The following is a 24673-nucleotide window of genomic DNA, read 5'->3' on the forward strand; positions in this document are numbered from 1 at the left end:
AGGAAGAAAGAAAGGAAGAAAGAAAGGAAGAAAGAAAGGAGAAAGAAAGGAAGAAAGAAAGGAAGAAAGAAAGGAAGAAAGAAAGGAAGAAAGAAGGAAGAAAGAAAGGAAGAAAGAAAGGAAGAAAGAAAGGAAGAAAGGAAGAAAGGAGAAAGGAAGAGAAGAGGAGGAGGGAGAGGAGAGGAGAGGAGAGGAGAGGAGAGGAGAGGAGAGGAGAGGAGAGGAGAGGAGAGGAGAGGAGAGGAGAGGAGAGGAGAGGATGAGGAGAGAGGAGAGGAGAGGAGAGGAGAGGAGAGGAGGAGGAGAGGAGAGGAGAGGAGAGGAGAGAGAGGAGAGGAGAGGAGAGGAGAGGAGAGGAGAGAGAGGAGAGGAGAGGAGAGGAGAAAAGGAAAGAAAAGGAAAGAAAAGGAAGAAGAAAAGGAAAGAAAAGGAAGAAAAGGAAAGAAAAGGAAAGAAAAGAGAAGGAGAAGAGAAGAGAAGAGAAGAGAAGAGAAGAGAAGAGAAGAGAAGAGAAGAGAAGAGAAGAGAAGAGAAGAGGAGAGAGAAGAGAAGAGAAGAGGAAGAGAAGAGAAGAGAAGAAGAGAAGAGAGAAGAGAAGAGAAGAGAAAAGAAAAGAAAAGAAAAGAAAAGAAAAGAAAAGAAAAGAAAAGAAAAGAAAAGAAAAGAAAAGAAAAGAAAAGAAAAGAAAAGAAAAGAAAAGAAAAGAAAAGAAAAGAAAAAAGTAGTGAGATAGATATCAAAACTATTGTTTCAGGATTTAAAGCAAACTCTAACTCCTGGGATATAGAATTCACTCTTCATGGAAGTAGATTATGCTGTATTCCCATCTTGATCTACTCTGAGGTTTTCTATTTTCAGATATGAGACTATGTCCTGAGACTATCTCAAAGGCAGAATGTCATGACATTGTGCTGCATATATTGTGTCTGTGGTCCAGTATTCACTGTACTCAAACTGCACAGACAAATGTTTGCATGTTTTCTGTACATTTGCAATCATTTCTTAAATCTGCCTAGTGACTGGGAGATGGGGTTTGGAAAAGCAGAAGAATGAGTTTCACTGAACTGTAGTAAGTACACAGGCAATATGGGCTAGTTTGAAGGGCACTGAGTTGTATCATATTCAGGAATGTCTTTTCTTTGCCAGTCAGTTGATAACTTCTATTGCAGACATGTTTCAAAAATAATCATATATATTTTTGTGTCCTGTGAGAAATTTTAAGACTGAACCCTCTGTATGGTGTGGTCTGTACTGTTGATTACAGCCACAGTTATAAACAAACACAATACATGGAAGTCCCGTATAAAAAACTTATTTTAAAACAGTCTGTTTTCAAATCAGGCTTGATTTTGAGCTGTGTTTCATGTGCAGTCCTCTCAAAAAATGAATACATATACTTTGGGCCAGGTTTTCAAAAGGTCAGAAAAAAAATAAAATAAGTGTGTGCTTAACCCTCTGGCAAACATAGTTAAGAACCTCAATTTCTGTTGGAAAATTGGGACACTTTTGTGGCTCCTGAATTCCTTGCTGAACAAAATTATATTAAGGAAGTGTAATCAGTCATTTCCTCATGTGTTATTACTGACTTATTTCTCAAGCGTAACCCCCAAATAAGTGTTTTAGACCAACCACCATAGGTCTGGTTACCTGTTATACCCTGGCTAAACTAGTCACGTATCCCATGTTAGCTCAGAGTAGCTCCTCTCAAAGTGCTAATGGGAGTTCTGAAGAGAAATAAGGAATTGCTAGCAAAACCGGATTTCTAAAAATTATTTGTGAGAAATTTTCTGAACGGATCTGATCATGAAGGCAAATGAACAGAATGTTTATGAAATCAGAATTTGTCTTATTTCCATTTACATATTTTAAAACTCATTGTTAATGAGATAGAGCACGACAATTCCCATATCACCACGGATCATAGCTTCAAGCTGCTTACAACCTTATCTATGGTAATGCATAATGGAAGTAGGTGCCTTGTGAAAGGTATAAAAGGGGAAGCAAACAGTGATACTTTCCCAGACTGGAGCAAATTGTGTTCAGGGGTCTCATGAGCCAAAAGCAGTATCTTTCATAGAATCAGAGAATTACTCGGGTTGGAAAAGACCTCTAAGATCATCTAGTCCAACCTTTAACCTAAAGCCCACCACTAAACCATGCTACTAAGTTCTACATCTACACATTTCTTGAAGACCACCAGGGATGGTGAAACAACCACTTCTTTGGGCACCCTATTCCAGTGCCACAAAACCCTTTCTGTAAAGAAATTTCTCCTAATATCCAATCTAAACCTCCCTTGATGCAACTTGAGTCTGTTTATCCTCATCTTTATCTCTTGGTGCTTGGGAGAAGAGCCTGATCAACACCTTGCTACTACCTCCTTTAAAGTAAATTGAGGTCTCCCCCAAGCCTGCTTTTCTCCAGGCTAAGCAATCCCAGCTCTCTCAGCTGCTTGTTCACCAGACTTGTTCACCAGACCAGTCACCAGCCTCATTGACCTTCTTTGGACAAGTTCCAGCACCTCTGTGTCCTTCTTGTAGTGAGACTTTCATGACTATATGAAAGTCCTTTCATGACTCTTTTCCATGGACTTGTCCAATGATCTCTTTAAAATCATATAAAATCTTTCTGTCCACAGCGTCCTATAAATATACACAGTTAATCAAAGCTTTCTGCCTTGGCTTTGAATTGGCCACTTGCTAGATTGACCTGATGTTTCTTAACTGTAATGTTTTGAGAAACAGTGAAAAATTGTCTCATTACCTGCACTGTACCTCTGTCATATCCCTCCTTTTTCTCAAGGCTGAAATTCTCAAGCTATTTCATTGTTCCAAATACAAAAAGCATTACACTCCTTAGTCATTTCTTGTCACCCTATTTAGTACTCTTTGTAAGTAATACATCCTTTTTTTGGAGAAATCAGTTCATATTAGCATCATTTAAAAAGTAATATTAGAATGAGATGAAGACAGACAGGATCAAATAAATTTGTCTGAGTCATGCACGTCTACCTCACAGTTATCATACCAAGAAAATAAAGAAACGTGACAAATCAGCCAGTACATAAAAACAACTAATCTAGTGTTAATATAGATTTAGGGATCACAATAATCACGTCGAGACTATTTTATTGACTAATCACTTCAAAAAGAAGGGGGTGAGGAACATAATGTTTATGCCATTTTCTTACTTCATGAATGTTCACTCCAAGTACTATGTGGATTTGCTATTGAGTAAAACCCCAACATAGTCAACACTTACATGCATTAAGCATTTCGGTAGAACAGGCTTGAAATTTCTTGAAAAAAAAAATAAAATGCTTGCAAATTTACCAGCTGTAACTCACACAGCTTTTTTGATACATTGATCTCACGCACCTCAACTGAGTTCAAAGCTTCATAAAAGTTTGGTGTCACTTTTCAGAACAGAAATGAAAAGAATGACTCACAGATGGCATGAATTTCTTGGTTCTTTTTATTTGTAGTCTGTATGATATATTGTGATCTACTTTCTGGCAAAAGCTTAGCAGGCAGAGGTGTGTGCAGAGCTTTGAATAGACACTGAGTAACTGCACACAAAAATGGAAGGTTGCATATGTAGTTTTACATATGCTTTCCTCATTTACTTATTCCATTTTGCTGTGCCTGCAAATTGGGTAAATAATTTTGTATATATTCTTGCCTTTGATTGTTTATTTGCTTCTGTACAGTTTTTTGTTTTGTTTTGTTTTCTGTGTATCCTATTTAAGCACTCATTAGTTTTTAATTGCAAGTTCTGTCATTAGAAGGTAAAATGTATTGTCAAGGCCACAGCCTCTAAGATTACTGCAGCAGTACAATCCTGCCCACAGGTCCAAGCCACGCCACCTGTGCTCATGCTGCAGCAGATACTAGGGGGATACAGCACGATCAGTCTCCAGTGTCTGGCCGCCTCTGCTGTAAGGTCCTGCCTGTTCTATCCACTTTTTTGGCTTAGTTTGGTTAAGACTGTGGGAAATTGAGCTGTTGTACCACAGAAATGTTGATGTCCTGCTAAAATCCACTTCTGGCTGCATGTTCTGTCAACCAGTTTTCAGGGCAGTGCACCTTCCCCCAGAGTTTCTGTGCCTCCACGTTTCTTGCATCCTGCCACCCAGGATCACCCACAAATGGGGAGCACCCAGCACTTGTGACCATGCCTTAGGATAGACTCAGCTGCTTTGTAGATGTATCCTAGCACACCATCTCTCCCAGAGGCCACCAAAACAAAATCAAATGGGTTGTAAGTGAGCTCTTGCATTCCCTCCTGCAAAGGCAGGCAGAAGCCAGCCTCATGCTGAATTCTGGGTGCCCAGGTGTGCTGATGAGATGGGCAGGGACACGATCAGTTTCTGAATCCTGTCATGGCTTCAACACAAGACACCAGGTCTTGCTTCAGGACTGGGGTGAACCTACTTGCCTGCAGGAATTTGGGGTGTAAGCACCATGAGTTCTGGCGGTATTAAGCACCTATGAGTTTAGGCAATAACTAAAGAGGGGCTTCTAGTGCTCCAATTTTGACACCTAAATCAGGAATCAAGTGGGACTTGGCACCTCAGCACATGGCTTACTAGAACAGCAAGTTCTGTTTTGCCTCCGTGTCTGGATGGAGGCCATGGTGAAGAAGGCTAACTTTGCATTAAAAATGAAAATAATTGGTTTGTGCAGTAACATGCCTCTTTCCTATTTCCACCCTTCACTGTTTTTTAGCTCTGTTTAAAAGGCAAATGTTAGTGCCAGAGGAAGGAAACAGACAGCACTGGAAAACACCAGGCTTCTTTTAGTTAAAGCACACACACAGGGTATTGGCAAAGCAATTGAAGTCTCAGAAGCACCTGTCCCCAGGATGTTTTTCTACAGGGGGAAATGCCAGCCTGCTGTTGCTTTGATAGACTCCAAGGTGCATTACTTAATGACAAAGAGAAGCAAGGGATCATGCTTGCTCACCAGAAGTCTCATGTGAACAAGCAAACAAAAATTCTTTGCCACAAATGTAATTTATCTCCCAAATGCACTCTTTCAAAAGGTATCTGGAAGTCACAATCAAAGTCACCGCTCTTTGCTGAGATAGTAATAGCAAAGTCCTCTTTAGGGGGTTAATGTTTTTTTAATACTTTTCTTAAAATATTTTAGCCCTTGAGCTTGTTTGGAGAGCACATGTCCCATCCAACTGGCCTGCAAAGCAGACCACAAGAGTAGGTAGATCTCCTGGCATAGCTGCAGTTGCAGAAGATGCTTTGAAGAACATTAATGGTCACCAGCTACTTTCATCCCCATTCCCTGGGAGAGGTGACCTTTGCAGTGATGCCACTTGTGTCTGTCTTGCTCTTTGAGAGAGAGGTGGAGGTCTCTAGAATATCAGAAGTGTTGAGGAAGGGGAGAACTGAGCAGAGAAGGAAGGTCTTGCAGTTGTCTTGATTGACAGCCTACAATGTGAATGAAAACTTTTATTAGGTACTATTCACAGCAGGTGTGAAGATAAGTGCCTGCCACTGCCCTCTCAGAGCCAACCACAGAATGCAAACCCAGGAAAACAAGGCACCATTAGCTCCTCTCCTTTATGCAGTATGACGTTGTTAAATGATTAATTCCTATGGCTTCCTGGACTTTGCCAGTCCTATGCTGCTAAGTTACAAAGTGAACAGCTTCCTTCAGTCACTTCTTGCTCAGCCATCACAGTGCTGTATTACTCCTGAAAATATTGGGTTGGACAGGCCACTGGAAAGAGCAGCACTAAGGAGCACAGCTCAAGCTTGTCTACAAGCAAGGATAGCTATCAAAGGAATGCAGCCTTGAGGACATCTGTTAAACACAGCATAACATCAGGGAAGAGAAATAAAATTGTCTTGGTTATAGACAAACACTGTGAAACCAGAAGGTGTTCCTGATCAACTGGTGAAATGTCAACATAGCTCTTGCCTGTATTGGCTGTAGAATTGCACTTAAAATGGGTTAGCTAGCATGTCCTCTTGATGTCAGTTTTTCTCAGGAAGGTGAGAGGGTGCAGAATGTTCTTCTCTTTGCACACAGCTCTCCTTTCTGTTTTCTGTTGTGTTTTTTTTTCCTTATTTTTTTTTAAAGCAGACATAAACAAGTTTTAATGAGCTTTGATGAAGGCAGAGAAGGAAGAAAATCATGATTTCAGGCTGTTCATATGCTTACCAATGGCTAACTTAACAACTCTGTGTGCTCTGTAGCTCACCAGGTGAGCAACAACAGCATGACAGTGTCCTGGCTGATCCCTGCTGCTGTAGCATGCTGCAGGGGCTGCTGAGAGCTTGCCAGCTTTCTCTGAGTCAATACCAGAGGGGAGAGGAGAGATAAGGAAATGAGACAGAACAGTGTACAGACAGCAAAGGGAAAAGTGAGTGAAACAACAACAAAGGGATTTAAATGATGCATCTTGCTGCATCTTCCGCACACACTGTTCTTATGGTCAGGCAGCACTTCGATATTTTGGATTTTCTCAGTTTCTGCTCCATTCTGCCTTTCCTACCCATTTGCCTCTTGGGTCTTGCCAAATCTTTGTAGTTAACTGCTCTGCCCCGTCTCCTCCACTTCTGCAGTACAGATCATCATGGGTGGTTGGAACATGGTGTTCTTTGAGCTCTGCTGCCCTAAGCACCACCAGGGAGTTGCCTCACTTCAGCCTCATACTCACACAAAAAGTCTTTCTTCTCAGATAATAACAAGCAGCAGGAATTAAAAAAAAAAAAAAAAAAAAAAAAAAATGAAGACAGTATTAAAAGGCATAGATCTGAAGCCATCAAACACAGGCATTTTAGAAGCACATGGTCTCTAAGCACTATTAGTGAAATATTTGAAAAATGAGTCAGGAGAAGAGGAAAGGTCACTGGGAAAAACATCTGCAAAATATTCCGTAACAAAATGAAAAGCAATCAAAATTCAGGAGGTTGTACATCTTTCCACTTTGTTCTGAAATATTTTTTCTAGACATACTCTGCTAGGTGAAAATGTCCCCTATCTCTTTGAAACTGTTCCACAGACATTCAGACACAGGGCTTCTGTTAAATAAATGAAATCTTTGCTTAAGGTAATACGTGGGAAATTAAATCTTTGTGCAGGATGAACAAGATCCTCTGTTGCAAGGGTCATAGAATCACAGAATCATTTAGGTTGGAAAAGACTTTCAAGATCACCAAGTCCAACCATCCACTTAACACTGCAAGTCCACTGCTAAAGCATGTCCCTAAGTGCCACATGCACACGTCTCAAATACCTCCAGGGATGGTGACTCCACCACTTCCCTGAGCAGCCCATTGCAATGCCTAAGCAGCCCGTCTGTCAAGAAATTCTTCCTGATACCGAATGGAAACCTCCCCTGGAGAACCTTAAGGCTATTGTCTCACATCCTCTCACTTGTCACCTGAGAGAAGAGTCTGACATTCACCTTGCTACCACTCCCTTTCAGGTAGTTGTAGAGAGTGATGAGGTGTCCCCCTCAGCCTCCTTTCCAGCAGATGAGACAACCCCAGTTCCCTCAGCCTCTCCTTCTAGGTCTTGTTTTCTAGGCCCTACAGAAGCTTTGCTGCTCTTCTCACAATGCGTTCCACCAACTCAATGTCCTTCTTTTAGTGAGGGGACCCAAAATGAACACAGTGCTCAAGGTGCCACCTGTCTCACCAGGACAGAGTACAGAGGGACAATCCCTTCCCTAGTTCTGCTGGCCAGACTGCTTCTGGTGCAGGCCAGGAGGCTGTTGGCTCTCTTGGCCAGCCGGACACACAGCTGTCTCATGTCCATCGGGCTGTTGACCAGCACCCCCTGGTCCTTTTCTACCAGACAACTTTCCAGCCACTGTTCCCCAAGCCTGTACAGCTGCAAGGGGTCGTTATGCCCCTAGTGTTGTACCCAGCATTTGGCCCTGCTGAATGCCATACAGCTGGACACAGCTCATCGATCTAGCTTATTGAGAGCCCTCTGCAGGGCCTTCCTAGCCTCAGCCAGATCCACAGTCCTGCCCAACCTGGTGTCATGGGCAAACTCAGTGAGGGTGCACTTGATCCCCTCATCCAGATGGTTGATAAAAATGTTAAACAAAACTGGTCCCAGTACTGAGCCCTGCAGTGGTGTCTTCATCTGCATTAGATGAGATTCGCAGAAGTGTTCTGCTGAATTCTTGTAATCCAGCTCATCCTATGGCACCTCTCCAGTACATGTCATAATCAGTTGGAAGTGATTATTTTAAAATGCGCGCAAAACATTTCTTGACTGGCTGAAAAAGGGAGTTCTGTGTGATCCTTTCTGCATCTGCAACAACAGTTTCTACAGACCATCTACAATTATCTTACCTTTGTGCAGCTGAATCCATTTTACAGTAGAAGCTGCCTGTGGGGAACCTACTGGAACAGCCATGTTCTCCACACAGGGTATTTATCAACACATGGAAGGGTGTTGATAAATACACTGATAGTGCCTATCAGCTCACCTGTGCACAGCCCAGACTGTTCAGGGGAATCTCCAGGAGTGGCTGAAATTCCCACCTGTACAGTTCCTGTAAGGCACATATTTTCTTGTGGAAGAAGCTGGGAGTTTGATTACCTTGTCAACTTAGGTTTGATTACCTTGGTCACTGCATTGTTCCAAATCAGTGCATCATCTCATCTTTGTTGGGTATAGCTGGGGAGAGCCTCGATCACCCAGGAAATTGAGGACTAAGCAGATAGTGTGTACACAGGCAAAGCCCGATAACCAGCTATAGCACTACTGTAACAATAATTTCCTTCTTATATCAAAGCCATAGCTGTAATATCTATTTTTACTTGAATTAATATTTTTGTGCTTGAACACCCTACAAGTCCCATTCTACTTCGATAAGGGGGACCTCTTCATTTTTCATGTTTTCATGCAGTAAGGCCTTGTTGTGGTTGTGGTCTGTTCTCTTGATTCTGTCTGTGTTGCTATATTTCCTGAAGTTGGATTCCTGTCTTTGTGACACTTTTCCTTTCATTTTCTGCTTCCTCTGTCCAGATCTTGTCTACCCGTCTTACCTGCCATTTCATGATCATCTCTTGTGCTAGGTATTCTGTGTTCCTATCTTTAAAACCTGCTCTCCATAGAAATGTCTTAGAGATTCATTCTTATTCTTGTCATCTTCTCAAAGGCTTCAGTGATGCAACTCTCAAATATACCCCCATTGTCCCTCAACCCCTCTGCCCTCTTGTCCTGCTTGTATCCTCCTCCTTTCTCCTCTTTCTGTGTACACAGCCACCAACAGTGAGGGTAGAGTGCTTATGCTATCCCTTTCTTATGCATCATATCACTGTTACCCATACAATAAGGTTTATTTATTTATTTTTCTGCTTGAAAGACATTGTACATGGCAGGTAATGGAATATTTACCAAAACAACATCCTTGTTGGGGGTTAGGCAGATTTCAAGGCACTAAACCCCCTTTTTCACTTCATGTTCACCTTTCAACTCTGTTTACTTATTTGAGAAGAGCTGAAGCATGCAAACGATGGGCACAAATGATCGTGGGAGCTGACAGAACTAGATGGTGGTCAGGCTAGAGCTGTTATGTATGGAGTAATAATTATATTGTCACAGCTGTGCCTTGTTTTTACTGTAAATACAGTGTGATGTTCTCAGCATCCCAGGGAGTGGCTCCTGATTTTATGCCATTTTATTGAAGTTATCACCAATCCAAGCATTCTGGATTCAGCTCACACAAGCACAGCAAGCACCTGCTGCTGGTCAGGGCAGTCTAACTGCCACTGCTCAGGTTCCTCATATAGTCTGAGTGAGATAATGGCCTTCAGCCATCCTCTTGGATTGCAGCGCAGACGTATCCTTGAAATCAAATCTACTTCTTCGGAACAGCTGATTTTCTCCTTTTTCCTATGGAGCAGATGTTAACAGCTCTGGGAAGATCTGACTCTATTGCTGTGGTACAGAATCACAGCTGAGTTTCAACACAGAATACTGAAAACATGGAGGACCCTTTTTCCCCATTGCAGTCCCCAACAGATTTGAAAAGTTTTCTCCTGTATGGAGTGCTGCAGGATCACAGAAGCCACCACCAAGTGAGGTTACACTGGCTTCAACATTTTCCTTCCATTTTAGAGGAAAGGTGTTGTGTAAGCCCAGCTAAGGTACAACAAATGCTTTGAGACATTCAAACCACCTCCTGGTGTATGATTTCTGTATGTTGTGTTTTACCCACAGTTTTCCTGCTTTCCAGAGAAATGTAGAAAGGAAAAGTTTTCAAGCTAACATATCCTCATGCCTGGAAGATTATCTTAGCACTTCTTGCTGATATTATTAGAAGTTGTCTGACTAAATCCCTCTTACAGTGTTTGTACCTCCAGGGGTTTATTATTGAAACTATCAACAAGGACTAACTTTGGCCTGTGTTTAGCTCCTGTGCATCTAAATAATTTAGCACTTTGTGACATTTCAAAAAAAGTCACCTTATATAAATTAAAAATATGAAGAATATTCAGAACACAGAATTTGCATCTGTTATTGGCTCATGCTGAGTTATCTTGCCAAATTAAATATAATTATCTTCTGTAGATCTATGCAAGTACTCAACCACTTACCTGGTTATAGGACTGTACATATGTGCATTATATCCTGTTTATCAAATATATGGAACTAATATTATCTAAGTAGCTGAATTTAAATTTCAAGTAGCCTTTGGAAATAGAGTAGCCCACACACAACATTAAAAAAAAAAAAAAAAGCTGTTTTCTGCCTTCCTGCCAAGAGTTTGAAGTTACTGACATTTTCTTACTAAACATGGTGGTAGCTGCACACTGCTTTTCAGCATTAATCAGAAGGAATCAAAATAGTTCAGCAAATGAAAAGCTTTTCTTACAGTAAAGATTTGCACTGTTAGATTTTTAGTGGATTAGATATTTTGTAAACTCTCTTAATATTGAAACCTGAGACAGTGGAAAGACAGAAGTAGGAGAAACTTCTGTATTACCAAGGAGTCCTCATGTGGGCAATGTGGCAACTATGAGATGAGATGGAGCATGGTGTGTGTGTGTGGTGGTTGGGGTGGTGTGTATGGGGGAAGCTTAGTAAATAAATAAACAAGCAAACAAACAAAGAACAAAGAAATTGCAAAGAAATACAGAATAGACAAGACCCAGCACTGGCAGAAACCTCTGTCAGAAGGATTATAGGCTGACCAGCAAGTTGCAAAACCTGGAAGACGGCAGATGTGGTAGATAACATGGGACAAATCAGGGCAGAGAACAGAGCTTATGAAAGCTAGCTCTGATCCTTACAGACTTCCATGTTCATGTTAGCTCTGACTGTTACCTTTGGGGAAAACTTTGGGAATGGATAGATAAAAGTCCTTCCATAGAAATGAATTAAAGACAAAAAAAAGAATAACAACAAAAGGTTTGTTTATTAGTGTAGTGTGTTAGCTGGGGGTCCATTTTTTGCCCCACAGTTTTAACCTTATCTCAAGTAAGTATCAAATAAAGCTTTGCTTGCCTTGTCTGCCTTTTTACCTTTTTGTTTCCCAATAGAGTCATCTGTTTTTGCACCACGTTAATGACACGATGGAAATGGCTTTTTCCAGTTGAATAACGCTCAGAGGAACTTAATAGCTGGAGATGGAACAGTAGATTATTCCTTCACAATGGCTGCATATAGAGAGCATTTCTAAAATAATACTATTCTCAAATTGGTGTCAGTTTTTAGATGAAATTGTTTTAAAGTAGAATATGTTTAAGGGAATGTATTCGGGCCAGTCTTGATTTTATCTGACTTTGTATAAAGCAAATAACACTAATGTTACTCCAATTGTGGTACAATTTTAACTGCTCTTGCAAAATCACTCTTTTATATGTGTGCTCTCACATGCTTACTTTCCGTGTGTCACATCACTCTTCTTTGCCCGAGAGAAGTTTGTGTGCTTATTGGAGATAATGCAATATACATCAAACTTACAAGTGCTGTTTATTTTCTTAGGTTTTGAATTTTTTGAAGCAAGTGCCAAGGACAACATTAATGTCAAGCAGACGTTTGAGCGGCTCGTGGATATCATCTGCGACAAAATGTCAGAAAGCCTGGAGACAGATCCCACCATTGCTGCTGGCAAGCAGAACACACGACTAAAGGACACCCCTCCACCACAGCAACCCAACTGTGGCTGTTAATGCAGCTATCAACAAAGGCAGCTCCAGTGCATTCTGTTGCCAACAGAGTATTTATGAATGGTCTATATGCCTTTATTTATACTGTCTTATTAATTTATTTGGGAGAAAAGTCTTTTATTCTACATCAGCAACTGGTTGAGTATGTGTATAGAAATGTTATTAGTTTGAAAGAATGATCCATTTTTAGCATCTGGCGTTTGCATGCAAGATGGCAATTATTTTCTCTTTTCTTTTTACTGTTTTACATTACACTTACTTCAGCTGGTGCCATGCCCTCAGATCATATTTGCCTAGAATTGACTTGCTTCATCAGTTTCAAATTTTAGAGTTGAATCCTTAGGGTAGTATGTAAGGTATTTTAGAATAAGCTTCCTGATGACATTTATATTTCCTCCTGACTGAAAATCAATTTAGAAATATCGCTTTAAAGAACTAATCACTCATTCTGTCTGGATCATTTGTATAAGGTATACTTACTGGAGCATACTGCCTTGACAAATCTGGGCTCAGTAAGTTATACATCATGGCTGCTCAGAAATTGCAGAAGTTAGAAGGAACAAACTTCCAACCATCCTGGACCCCAAGCCATCAAACATCTCTTTGAGATTCCAACTGGATGTGGGTGTTCAGTGTAGGTCCTCAGAGATACCAGGTACTTGATCCTGTCTGGCTAGTTAATCCATTTACAATCCTGTGGGACCTGCATATCTATCTAACACCTTTCTGAAACTTTACTTAATTTCTCATTTCACCATACCCTGGTAGTATCTGTCCCAGTAGAGGAGAGCTGACCAGCTCTTTTCATTTCCACCTGAATTAAAATATTAAACTCTCAGTACTGATATTACCCCTAAAAGAGCCAAATCCATTTTGCTCAGTTTTTTGTAGCCAAAAACTGTCTTGTCATACTACTGTCAAAACGACACACTTAAGCTTTCAGGAATTTCATCTCCCATTCAGTCACTCAGGCAGCCACCACCAAACTGGCTTCAAGTACCTTTATTTTGCTCAGACTTACTGCAGAAGAGCTGCTGATGTCAGTGAGTTGGAGTTTGACCTCATTTTTACTTTGATGAGGGTATCTTTTTTTGACAAGGCAATCAGAAATTTCCAAAATTTTCAAAAGTTCTAGGAGTAATAAATATTATTTATTATGAAGTTAGTCTGAATATACCTATAAAATCAGGAAAAGGCTGTGAAATACACAACAAAAGGCAGGACAAAGCACACAAATTCTGTTTTTATGAAGTGTTAAAAATAGTCATATTTGACAATTTTAAAAAGTACTTTAGTAATTGGTTGGAGTTTCTTACGTCTATGCCCTATAGTGCTTTGTACAGCTGCCTTATTTGGGTCACAGTGACATTTTTAAACTAAATTGCATAATTGAGAAAGCATTAACTGTTTTATTGTTCCTATTAGACAGGCTTTAGGACAAGGCTGACATTTCTCAGGCTGTCTGCAACAGGAAAAAATAGGAAGACAAAAAATGGAAAGTAACAAATGGTACTGAAAACTGCTTGAAACTGCAAAGAAATCCATCTATACGCTTTCATTTTTTCAAAGGTAATTTATATAAGCTCCTGAAAGACACAAAGGAAAATGGCCACTGTTATTTATTTATTTTTACTGGTTAAATAAACTACATAAACTTTGACATAGTGAAAATGACTTTCAAACAAGGCATATAGGCACATGCAAAATGGATATGCCACCAGGGGGCTACACTGGCTGCCTAATTCATATTAAAAGATGTTCTTTCTTTAGTCTAGGGTTTAAACCATGTCTGTACTGTTAACTAGCTTCCTTAAACACCTATTTTTCTAGTAGACAAAGAGTCTGAGCCTTCACATGCTGAATTTTACAAAGAAAAAGTAAAAACTACTTTCTTCTTTGGACCAGTGAGCAGTCAGCTAGAAGAGGCAGATGCTACCCCAACCGTAACCCTGCCTCTCTATGGGGATAACGCTTTTCTCTCTCCTGTCTAGGACAGCACACTGATAACTGTGTTGAGAGACTTTCAATGATACCTCTTCATCCAGTAGGTACCAGCTGTTTTGAAAAGAGAAGTGGTAAGAAACCAAGGGAGATTGCAGCCAGTTCTCTGCCCTAAGCTTTGTGCTTGCTGCAGAAAAGCAAGCAGGCAAGCCTTGAGATAACACTTACCTGCAGCCCTCAGCCCGTTAGAAAAGGTCTAGGCAAAGCAAGGTAAGGAGAAAGGAGGACATCACTACATCTTATAAAAGCTTGAGCATGTCCTGGATCATGCAGCACTGCTACACGTGCAAATATTCAGCTTTGCTCTGGGATGCTGGCTTCAAAACAGCTATGTCCTGTGCACACTGTAACAAGGTAAAAAGCTCACAGGACACCTTGCTACAGCCACACCTTGATTGTACTCCATTGCAATGAATTCCAGACTCTCACTGCCTCTATGTGATGATGTAGTTTTTAGTCAGTGGTGGTAGTACATTATCAACATATATCTTTTTAAAGAAGTTGAGTGATAGATAAATTATTCTTTCCTTGTACGGGATGGATTATTTTGCTTTTCATTTTGCATCAAGGAACTGGTCAGAAGAGTAACAACAAAATCAGAGAGTAAGATTTTCTCCTTCCCTTTTCTGAGACAAATAAAATGCCAGGCTTCCAACATGTCTGATCTTCTGCATGGGATGGGAAGGATGGGGAAAAAAGGTGCCAGAGCTGCTCATGAGACTGCCAGCCATGTGTTGTGAGGAAAAGGCTCACCTGAAGCAGGAGTGCAGTCACTATAAGAACTCCTAGGATCTTTGTATTAACACTCAGACTTTGTCACAGAAATGCAAGACCAGCCACTAGATAAGAACTCCTAGGATCTTTGTACTGACACTCAGACTTTATAATAGAATTCAGAATTAGTCAGATTAATTAAAATTAATTTTTAATGTGTTCACATCAGATCCTTGGAGGTTTTCAAGACCAGACTGGATAAAATTCTGAGCAACCTGCTTTGACCTCTCAGTTGGCACTGGTTTGAGGAGGAGGTCATGCTGGATGATCTGCTGATGTCCCATCCAATCTGCTTCAGCCTACCAGCCCTTCCTCTGAAATTGGAAATGCCTAGATGTTTGAATATAACTGTAGCGAACAATCAGGGTTACCTGTGGTTGGAAAAATAGGTTTTTATTTTCCATCCAGTGGAACAAATTGGCTTTTGAGAGGCATGATAATCTCAATACTTCACCTTCCTCAGTTTGGAACTGGCTATTGCAGAGGAAGAGACAGAAAGCCTTTGGGGAAGTAACTTACTATCCCATCCCCAGGCTTTCTAAAATTTTAGTTTGAGTTCTGGGGGAACAAGCAGAAGTGGGATTTTCGTTCTGCTGACAATTATGGCTTGGCCTGTTTTATAGTGTAGGATGTCCAACTGAATCCCGTGTCATTATAATTCAGCTCCAGTTGACTTCTGTGGTAGAACTGCAAATTTCTTAAATGCGAGCAGAGGTACATTAACACTGAGCCCTTTGGAAATCCCATCACAACCTAAACAAGGATCAAAATTTAAACTACCAATGCAACCAATGAATCATTCTTCATAGATTCCAGTAGTCACTGATTGTGCACTAGGCATGGGAGGAGACAGAAGCAGGGTTTGGTTAGATCCCTAATCTAAGCACTGTTGTGGTACAGTTCTGTCAAGAAAAAGAATCAGGCTAAAAAAAATAAAAATATTTACTTTATTGGTAACAAGAGGTTTGGATCGTTAAATTGAAAACCTGGGACAAGATATGCAAAACTATTTTCAGCCTCATCACAATTTTTGGTGAAAAATACTTATAGAATTATACAATTTGCACTAATTTGTTGTCACTCTCAGCACAGAAATAAGACTGATTGTCATGGAGCTTTACTGGTCCATCCACAGATGACCTTTTCATCCAAAACATAGGTCAATTGAGGAGATACAGAAGTTGCCACACAGAGTGTATTGCATTTTTGGGAGTCTAGATGCCTCTGGACAGAGGGTCCTGAGCTCCATAGTGCCAGCTGAACTATCACTGCACAACTCATTTTCCAAATTACGATCTAGACTAATGCTTTTAGCAGCAGGGTAATCCTGTGCATGGATAATACACCAGCCATAACATGCTCTGATAGTGTCTTGCTTGCTGCATGATCAAAGTTGTTCTCAGAAAATGCCTTGGGATAGCACATGGGAGCACAGGATGTGACCAGCTCCTGCAGTGCCTCATGGAACTGATAAGCCAGACAGCTAGCAAGCCTCATCAGGTTCAACCTTCAGATGCATGTTTTTGATTCTGATAAGAGTTCATGTTCACAAGTATTTTGGTCCTTACAGCACAGCTAACTTACTACTCTACATTTTTTGTTCTTGCTGATGTTTTTTCTTTATTTTGACCTGTTTGTTTGGTATACTGAGGAAGTAGCCTGATTTTCTGTCCAAAAATACTCTTTCTCTCAGAACAGCTGTGTATGTGACTGTTACCTGGAACTGTTTGTTCCTCTGTGCTTATACTTAATGTGATGCCTAGAGAAACTACCTGAGCAACTACATCTCTGTGGCCTTTCCAGAGCATCAGTCTGAAAGATTAAGTTTTCTTCCCAGTCTGCTCAGCTCTGTATATTCAGCTGTACCACCTGCAACTTCTTCATTTTAGGAAAGAAGTGCTATTTCATGGTACACAAAATCTGCTGGAGTTTGATCCTAACTTTGAGAATGCTTTGAGTTTAATTGTCAGTTCTAGGGGGGGAAAAATGGTGATACAAATTCTGCGCCTGATGATGATGCCTTTTTTTCTGCAACCACAGATGAGAGATGCTGCATTTGCATTCCAGACAAACCCCCCCACAAAACAATCCCTCCCCTAAACTATACTTTTCTATATATACTGGGGAGAGGCAAGCTTTCTTCTTTGCATTTTTAAGGGCATCAACTAAATTACTGTTCTGCTGATTGACTGTTAGGACAGTTTCCTCCTTGGCCTGTTTCTTAGACACACAGCTTTTGAACCTAGTTCTTCTTTAGAATGACAGATTTAGCAGTTCGAGACCATGAGTATGTAAATCCTCACAGATGAACCCTCAGGGGGTGTGAAGCAACATGTCTTCACTTATGCCAACAGGGAATAGAGTTTTGTTGATTTACACCATTTAATCCGTACACATAGTCTCTTCAGTACAGACTGACTCCAGATTCTCCAAGACTCACCATTTGTTGAGTGTCATTTAAAGAGGCAACTCAGTTCAATGATTTGAATGATTTTCACCAGTTTTCTTTATTAAGGAGGGGTAAATGCAGTTCATCTTTGCAATGTAAGCTTTTTTCCTTTCTTTCATTTTTTAATTCCCCTTCCTTTATTTTACTTTGTTTATATGGGGATGTTCATTGAATCACAAACTGTAAGTACACACAAGTAGTATGCATATTGCAGTGGTATGTCTTTGAAGCTTACTCAGTTCCTACTGCTACTTATTCAAGTGTAATGCAGAATTCCCTAAATGCCACAGTGGGATTTATCCAAAACTTATCATTAACACCAGAAATCAGATGGGTTACGTCTGCAGACCATAGGATTATTTACCATGGTTCCAGCAGGTGTAGGTGGCTTGTCATTTATAGAATGAGTTACCTGGTATTTGATTTGGCTGGGAGAAAGTGGAAGTCCAGTAACTTCAGAATCATGCATACCATGCAGAAATGAAAGCTGGGGATTGCTTACCACTTCTGGCGATAAATTTCCTTGAGTAATTCTGACATGTACCTGCAATTAGTCTTAAATGAACTGTTTGTGGTGTAACTGCTGTTTAATATTTTGTCAGTAATGTCAGATGTGTTGTGGCTCAGTTGGACTGTCAGGATGTGTAACCTATATACTAGTATTTGTGAAACTGAAATGTCTTAAATGTTGCATGAAAATATGTTATAAAAATAGATATGTTTTCTATTTTTGGAATACCTCAAAACTGAGGAATCATGGGCCAATAAGTGCAATATTTAATGACTTACTCAGTGTATATAAACTTGTGTGAAAGGGAGAAGTGTCATGTATGTGTGATAAGCTGTTGATGATGCCTGTGTGGCTTAAGATTTCCAGTAGCTCTATGTGTCTTGTAGTAAAATTTATATCGTAAATGCTTTACCAGTGTAGTGTAAAATTACTCTATTCTTAAGTCATTTAAACTATTTTTCATATACAAGATGATGGTAAAAGATGTCTGTCTGTTCACTGCAAGTGCATGTCAATTTTACTTTTAGAATTGTGAGCATCCTTTTTGAAAATGATCACATTACATCAACACTAGTGGGACAACGCTTTCAGTCAGAAGATGCTTGTAACCATTTCTAATCTGCATATATTGTTAAAGCATGTTCTCTAGAAGCATAAAAAGAACCTCCTAGAGCTCAGCATTTACAGAGCATTATCAGTTACATTATCTGTTTACCTGTATTACATAGTACCATGTTGGTGTATTCTCTTTAATCTGATGCAGTTAACTCATAATACTAAACTGAAATATTAAATAAGAGAATCCAATATTCTTGCAGATGACTTGGCAAACTTCAGTTGGTGCTCTGAGTTAACATATTTGGGAACAGCTTGAAGGTCACAGGCAAGAAGGTCTAGCACAGTGGACAGTGACCTTAGTCATTTATGCCAATTAATTTTCTTAACTTTTCTAGATCTTAAAGATGGAATTATATCCTTAAATATATTCACCCAGACTCTTCACTCAACAGCTACATGGCCCTCAGTCTACATGGCAACAAGTGCAACCCAGAATCTAACCATGAATTGAAAAGGAGACATCCAATCATTCCTATTTCCTTTCCTCTTATCTTTGCATATTTCTAATAATTCTGTAAGCACACAAGCAAAGGCCATTGCTATTCAGTAAAACTCTTAGGTACATTTGAGACTTTAAACCCCGAATCACCTGTCTGTGAGTGGTTCCCAGCAGTGACTATGGAATCTGCAGAGAAGTTTATTCTGTTAATTCCTGCTACATTTCTGGTTTCAAATAGAGTGTGTCATAAGCCCTGGGAATTTGCTAAATAAAATTTTGCCATTCAGTCTAGGCCAAGGGTAGTAACTGGTTTTGCTGAAAAATTTTCCTAAAAATAAATAAATAAATAAATAAATAATTAGTACCACATTGAAAAGTACATAAGTAGATTATCAGTTTGACCTGGTGCATTTCTGTGACAATGTACAAGGCTGGTTTTTACAGTTTTTAAAATTAGCCTGATCAAGAAAAGAATCAAACTCTAAGGCCTACTGGAAAACCAGAAGTATGGTTTTCCCTTCCTATGTGTTCACATAGTTTCTCTGAGCAAGTAAAGTAAACAGATTACATTAAGTAGCACAGGACAGTACTTGCAAAGAACTGAAGAGCCCTCAAAATTCTTCCTCTTTGTATACCATCTGCCGTGCCATCACCTGCAAAATTACACAGACCAGGGTAAAATGAAAATATATTTTGAGAGAAATCTGGAATTGCTTAGTAAAAGAAGGAAATCCTGAACATCTTTGTAGCTGAGCAGGAGATAAGTAACAGTCAGAATAGGAAGTACCACTTAAGTGAATATGCAGGCTGCTACAGGACTGAGGATTTACCTATTTTTTTTATTGCTAAGTGACCTGACTGTTCAAGGGCTGGCAGAAAATTTTACCTAGTATTTTTATTATTCCTCATATAAATATATACACAAAGACAAATGCTTACCTTGAAAATATGTAGCTGTTCTGGCTCCTTCAAGTTAACTTACTTGCTGAATTGTTCTTGAAGAAAAGTTGAAGTACTTGCTTAGGATACATTTGTGAGGGGGTGAGGCTCAATCTGTCCCTCCTCTTCCAACTAGTCCTGCAATATAGTGACTGTGGTTCTAAAAAATATGTTAGTTTAAAATGCTGCTGGATGACAAATGTTGTGAATCTTCTGCATCCATCTATGGGAGCTCTTGTCTGAATGTGAAGTACAAGTTTTATCCATGTGCAGAGTTTAAAATCTTTGTGAACGTAGAGACCGTGTGTATTCCATTGGATATTTTGTTTGTATGTGACTTCTGTATACCAAGTGGATTTTGTTTGTTTAGTTTTTTGTTGGAAGGTTTCATTCCTTTTATGATTACAATAAATATACATGAGACTATATTCATGAATATCTCAGTTGTGGTGACATGGTCTTACCCCTATCCTATCTCTCTTAATGTCTCTTCACCTACTATAACTGTTAAAAACAAACAAAGAAACAAACAAAAAACTTCAGTTTTGACAATATTGCCACAACTGCTGAATATCCCCTCAGCAGCACTGGTCTATCTTAGTTCTTTCTCCATCCCACAAAGTTTACTGAAGATTTTGCCCTAGGATTCTGTGGGAGAAATATTATACATTTTCCTACCAAAGTACTGTGTTGTGGTAGACTATATGTTGGTGTTTTAGCATAGGTGAAGTTTTTTTGTTTTTTTTTTTGGCTGTATACACTTTCTCTTTTCACTATATAAATTGCTAAAACTCCTGCTCACAGGAATCATAGAATCATAGAGTATCATAGAATATCAGAGTTGGAAGGGACCCACAAGGATCATCGAGTCCAACTCCTGAGTCCCCAAAGGGAAAAAAAATAATAAAAAAACTACATCTCATCTGCAGAATAAACATTGCCTGATTAATACCCAGTTCTCAATCAACACCAAGAGCTTCCTAGCATATTACTTGGGACCCCATATCAACAGAAAGGTTTTTCTGAGTGGTCTATCTGTACAGCTCACTGCCTTGATTCACAGATCTTATCTTTCCAGTTCTTGTAATTGAATGAAATACCTCTGAGAATGAAATTCCCTTGTTCCTCCCAGCTACCAGCACCTTTCTCTTGCAATTGATCTGTGAGATTGGCCCCAATATAATTCCTCTGCCTACTAGGCTGAGTGGAGGAAAAAAAAAAAAAAAAAAAAAAAAAAAAAAGACTTTGAGGAGTAAGAAGTAAAAGATAATGGGGAAGAAACAAGCAGACTTCTGACTTGTACCTTGTGCCTTGGAACTAGGATATTTTTGCATTGCTTTTATTTGGAATATGTTAAGGCTTTAAACAAATAGAAGCAGATGGGCAGATGAGAATGATGATCCAAAAGGATAAAAACCTGTTTCAGCAACAGGTGTTTCTTTTTCAAGAAAAAAACAATTTAATTTTAATTTCAGTCAGGATGCTGGAGTCATAGATAGAAAGCTCCCAACTGCAAAAGAAAAAGGCATCAGAAAAGGTACTGAAAAAAGTATAAAATGACCCAGAAAATATTCCTAACTTTGTTTGAGGAAGGACAAATAAGCAGAATTTCCCCATGAAGTGGGCGAAGATAATTTAGCAAGAGATTATACCAAAAAGAAGAGAAACAAACTGTGTATTTACACCCAACTGAATGAGCTCAGACAGTAAATCAGAGAACTGAGGCAGTGAAGGGCAAGGATTTGATTTTGCCCAAATCTGTGCAAACCTTGAGCTGTAAAGTGAAGAACAAAGGTCCCTTCAGAAATCTTATGAACTTCCTTGCTATGTGTGCCTGTTTACACACATAACAAGGAAGTTCTGAAGAGTTAAACTATAAGCTAGAAGATTTACAACTTAAGTGGGTAACATGGAGAGGCTGTGTTTTAAGTCAAGGTGAACTTAGGTCATCAGTGGTAGTCATAGGTCATGGTGTGCTGGTGTGAGGTCCTGCCCTCCATGACTTACTAGCAAGAGGTCTACCTAGGTCCCGGTCCAAATGTTCCTGGGCTCCACTGGGTCTTGAGGAGCTGGAGGTGCTGGAGGAGATAGCAAACTGACAGCAACCTGACTGAGCGCAGGAGCAAACTCAGACAGCTCTTCAACTCACCGCAGGGGAAGGAAGAGGAGACCAGAGACCACTTAAACATTAGGGGAAAAAAAAAAAAAAAAAAAAAAAGTGTGGAAGGGGCAAAATCAGTCCACACACCGTGTTGTTAGGAAGATAAAAGCAGTCTTCTTGGAGAGATATAAACTGTATTGTTGCACTCTTCACTTCTTAGTAACAGCTAAGAAGGTGAGGATAGGATATTCAGGTTCTCCTCTAAGCAGAAACATACTCTCCTGAGGACAAACTGCCCTTTCCTCATATTCAAACAAACATAAAGAATGACTTTGGAAAAACAAATCATTAACAGCACATAGAGAGCCCATAATGCCTGCTACAGCTCAGCCAGGCATGGACATACACGTGTGCATAGCAGGGCAGCTTTGCTGTGTGGCCTGTGCTAGACTGCTGGGCTTTCTGAGGCCCCAGGAAGTGCGTATGCACTTGTTTCAAACCATTGTTTGTGGTTAAAAACTAAGGCTATGAATAGCTTTAGAACACCTCGGGGTGCCTCACAGGATGTCTGCCTCTTGCCAGCCTTTTAGGTTTAAGTAAGGTTTTAGGGACATAACATCAGGCAGCCTATTTTTTTACAGTCCTGCCCTGCTTTTCTTTCATGAAACTGTACTCAAAACTCTCCAGAGCATGTCTTCACTTTTACTGTTATTTTTAATACACAGCAAGGAAGAAAAACGCTCGTCCTCTGACCCCAATACTACAGGATCCTTCATGCAGGCATTATCGTGGGTCAGCAACGCAATGTGTTGCTGCAGCAGGACTGTGCCACAGCTTGCACTGCTCCACATGCTGCCCAGCCAGCCATGCCCTGCTGCAGCTGTGGGGTGCCACCAGCTCAGGCAACATCTGGTGGAGGTGGAACTTGCCTTTGGGCCATCTCTTTTATTTCTGCTGGGGAACAACATCAGAAACTGTGCATAAAATAAAGCCCATTACAAATTGCAGTTTGTTTTCTCTCTCCAGTAATTAGGAAGATGAGTCTTCTGATGTCTTTCCTTTGTGAGGACACGTAACATAGTACACATGCCACCTGGCAAAGCAGGAAAACACTATGGTTTTACCGTATAGCTAAAATCAATATGCAATAAATGTTTCTTAGTGTCCACACAAGACAAAAACATCTGCACTAACACCACTGCATCACTGACAGAGGGATTGAACAGCCTCCATCCACATTACAGGGAATGGTTCAGTGGCACTTGGTGGCCATTTCAGTGCGACAGGAGGGCACTGATGAGTACATCAGCAGCATTTCAGACAAATCCCTTCAGTGTGTGGCTCCTGTGCTTTTGGTCAGCAGGCTGGCTGCTATCTTCTTTTACCATATGGGTGCTTCCCATACCTTGGTTATAACATGATGAAAACACCTGGCCCTGGGATGAGAATTTCTGTCTGGAAATTGCTCAATTCCCTTTCGGCATGTGAGTCCCAGTTTTCTTCCACTAATTACTTTCCTGAAATATAATAGTAGAGATTTTTCCTACTGCATTAGCAGATAATGACTTCACTATTGTGTTTCAGAGGGAGACAGAAAGACAATTCATTAACCTGTTAAACTTTCACAGTTACATTACCAGTCTTGGCTAACGGTGATCTGCTCCTGCACAGTCCCATAAAGCAGAAATCACTGACTTGGTGTGGATGATGCTTGGCAACTGCCACAAAATCAAAATGGAGAAAACACAGAACCACATTTTGGAGACTCAGGTAGCATTTTCTTAGTGCATTGAGCTCACTGGTGGCCCTGACCTTATGAGTTTGTTTCTGCTGCCCTAGCTGAGCCAGGTGCCTCAGCATTGAGCAAATAGGTGCTTTTCCCCCAGTTCACCACTTAGACTTCAACGAGAATTTGTGAACTTTTAGTGCTGAAACTCTGAGACATGAGACCTGTTTCTTGAAAATAAAGTCCAGTAATCAGAAGAACCCTTCACTGTGCCAAGAATGGCATGGACAAATGCTGTGTTTGGATAAAAAGCTACATGCGGTGTATGAGAGATGAGGAGAGACAAGCCACAGCAGAAGGCAGCTGGGCCTGGATGGTTTCAGTGACCACAGAGACCTCATCAAACTCAGCAAAGCTGCCTCCAAGTATGAGCAACGGAAACTACGTTCTTGTGGGCAGCCTCTTTCCTGGTTGTCTGCCTGCAGCCACCCTTCACTGTCCAGCTATGAGATTTCTGTGCACTGTATTTGCTCCTGCTTTCTGGAAGGTGCTGCTCCAGCCCAACAAGTGGTTTCATCTCACAATGCAGAAAGTATGAGAGAAAAGGACAACGGAGAATGGGTCTTCAAGGGCTGCACAAAATCTTGGTGTTAAGCAAATCATATTCAGGACCATGAGTAAAGTTAGTAAATTGGGACTGAGACAGTTCCTTTAGACATCACAGGGCTTCCAGCATGTCACTATGCCTGATGTGTGTAGTTGGTAAAACTTGCATTGACTGTGCTGAGCATGCCTGGATACAGACGTCATAGGGGGGACTCATGAGGAGGTACTTGCTGCTGCAGCCCCTTGCTGCCATTTTCAGCGTGGCCAGCCCTCAAATTAACTAGGTTATTTCAACTTGACATCAAACTGCCCAGTGCTGAAGGGCTCAGCCAAAAATCTTGCATTCTGATGC

The 24673-nt window shown here is 40.4% G+C and overlaps 1 protein-coding gene across 1 annotated transcript in view; it reads left to right on the forward strand.

Annotated features, from left to right (window-relative positions):
- RAB3C (RAB3C, member RAS oncogene family) overlaps positions 1–20316 on the forward strand; it is a 140446-nt gene extending 120130 nt beyond the window's left edge. Inside the window, exon 5 of the mRNA XM_084305777.1 lies at positions 11973–20316. Within this exon, the coding sequence (XP_084161903.1) occupies positions 11973–12160 (188 nt within the window). The 3' untranslated portion in view covers positions 12161–20316. The remainder of the gene's footprint in view (positions 1–11972) is intronic.
- Positions 20317–24673: the final 4357 nt, after the last annotated feature.

Source organism: Netta rufina (genome assembly GCF_964035555.1).
Source record: "Netta rufina genome assembly, chromosome: Z".
NCBI classification, from domain to species: domain Eukaryota; kingdom Metazoa; phylum Chordata; class Aves; order Anseriformes; family Anatidae; genus Netta; species Netta rufina.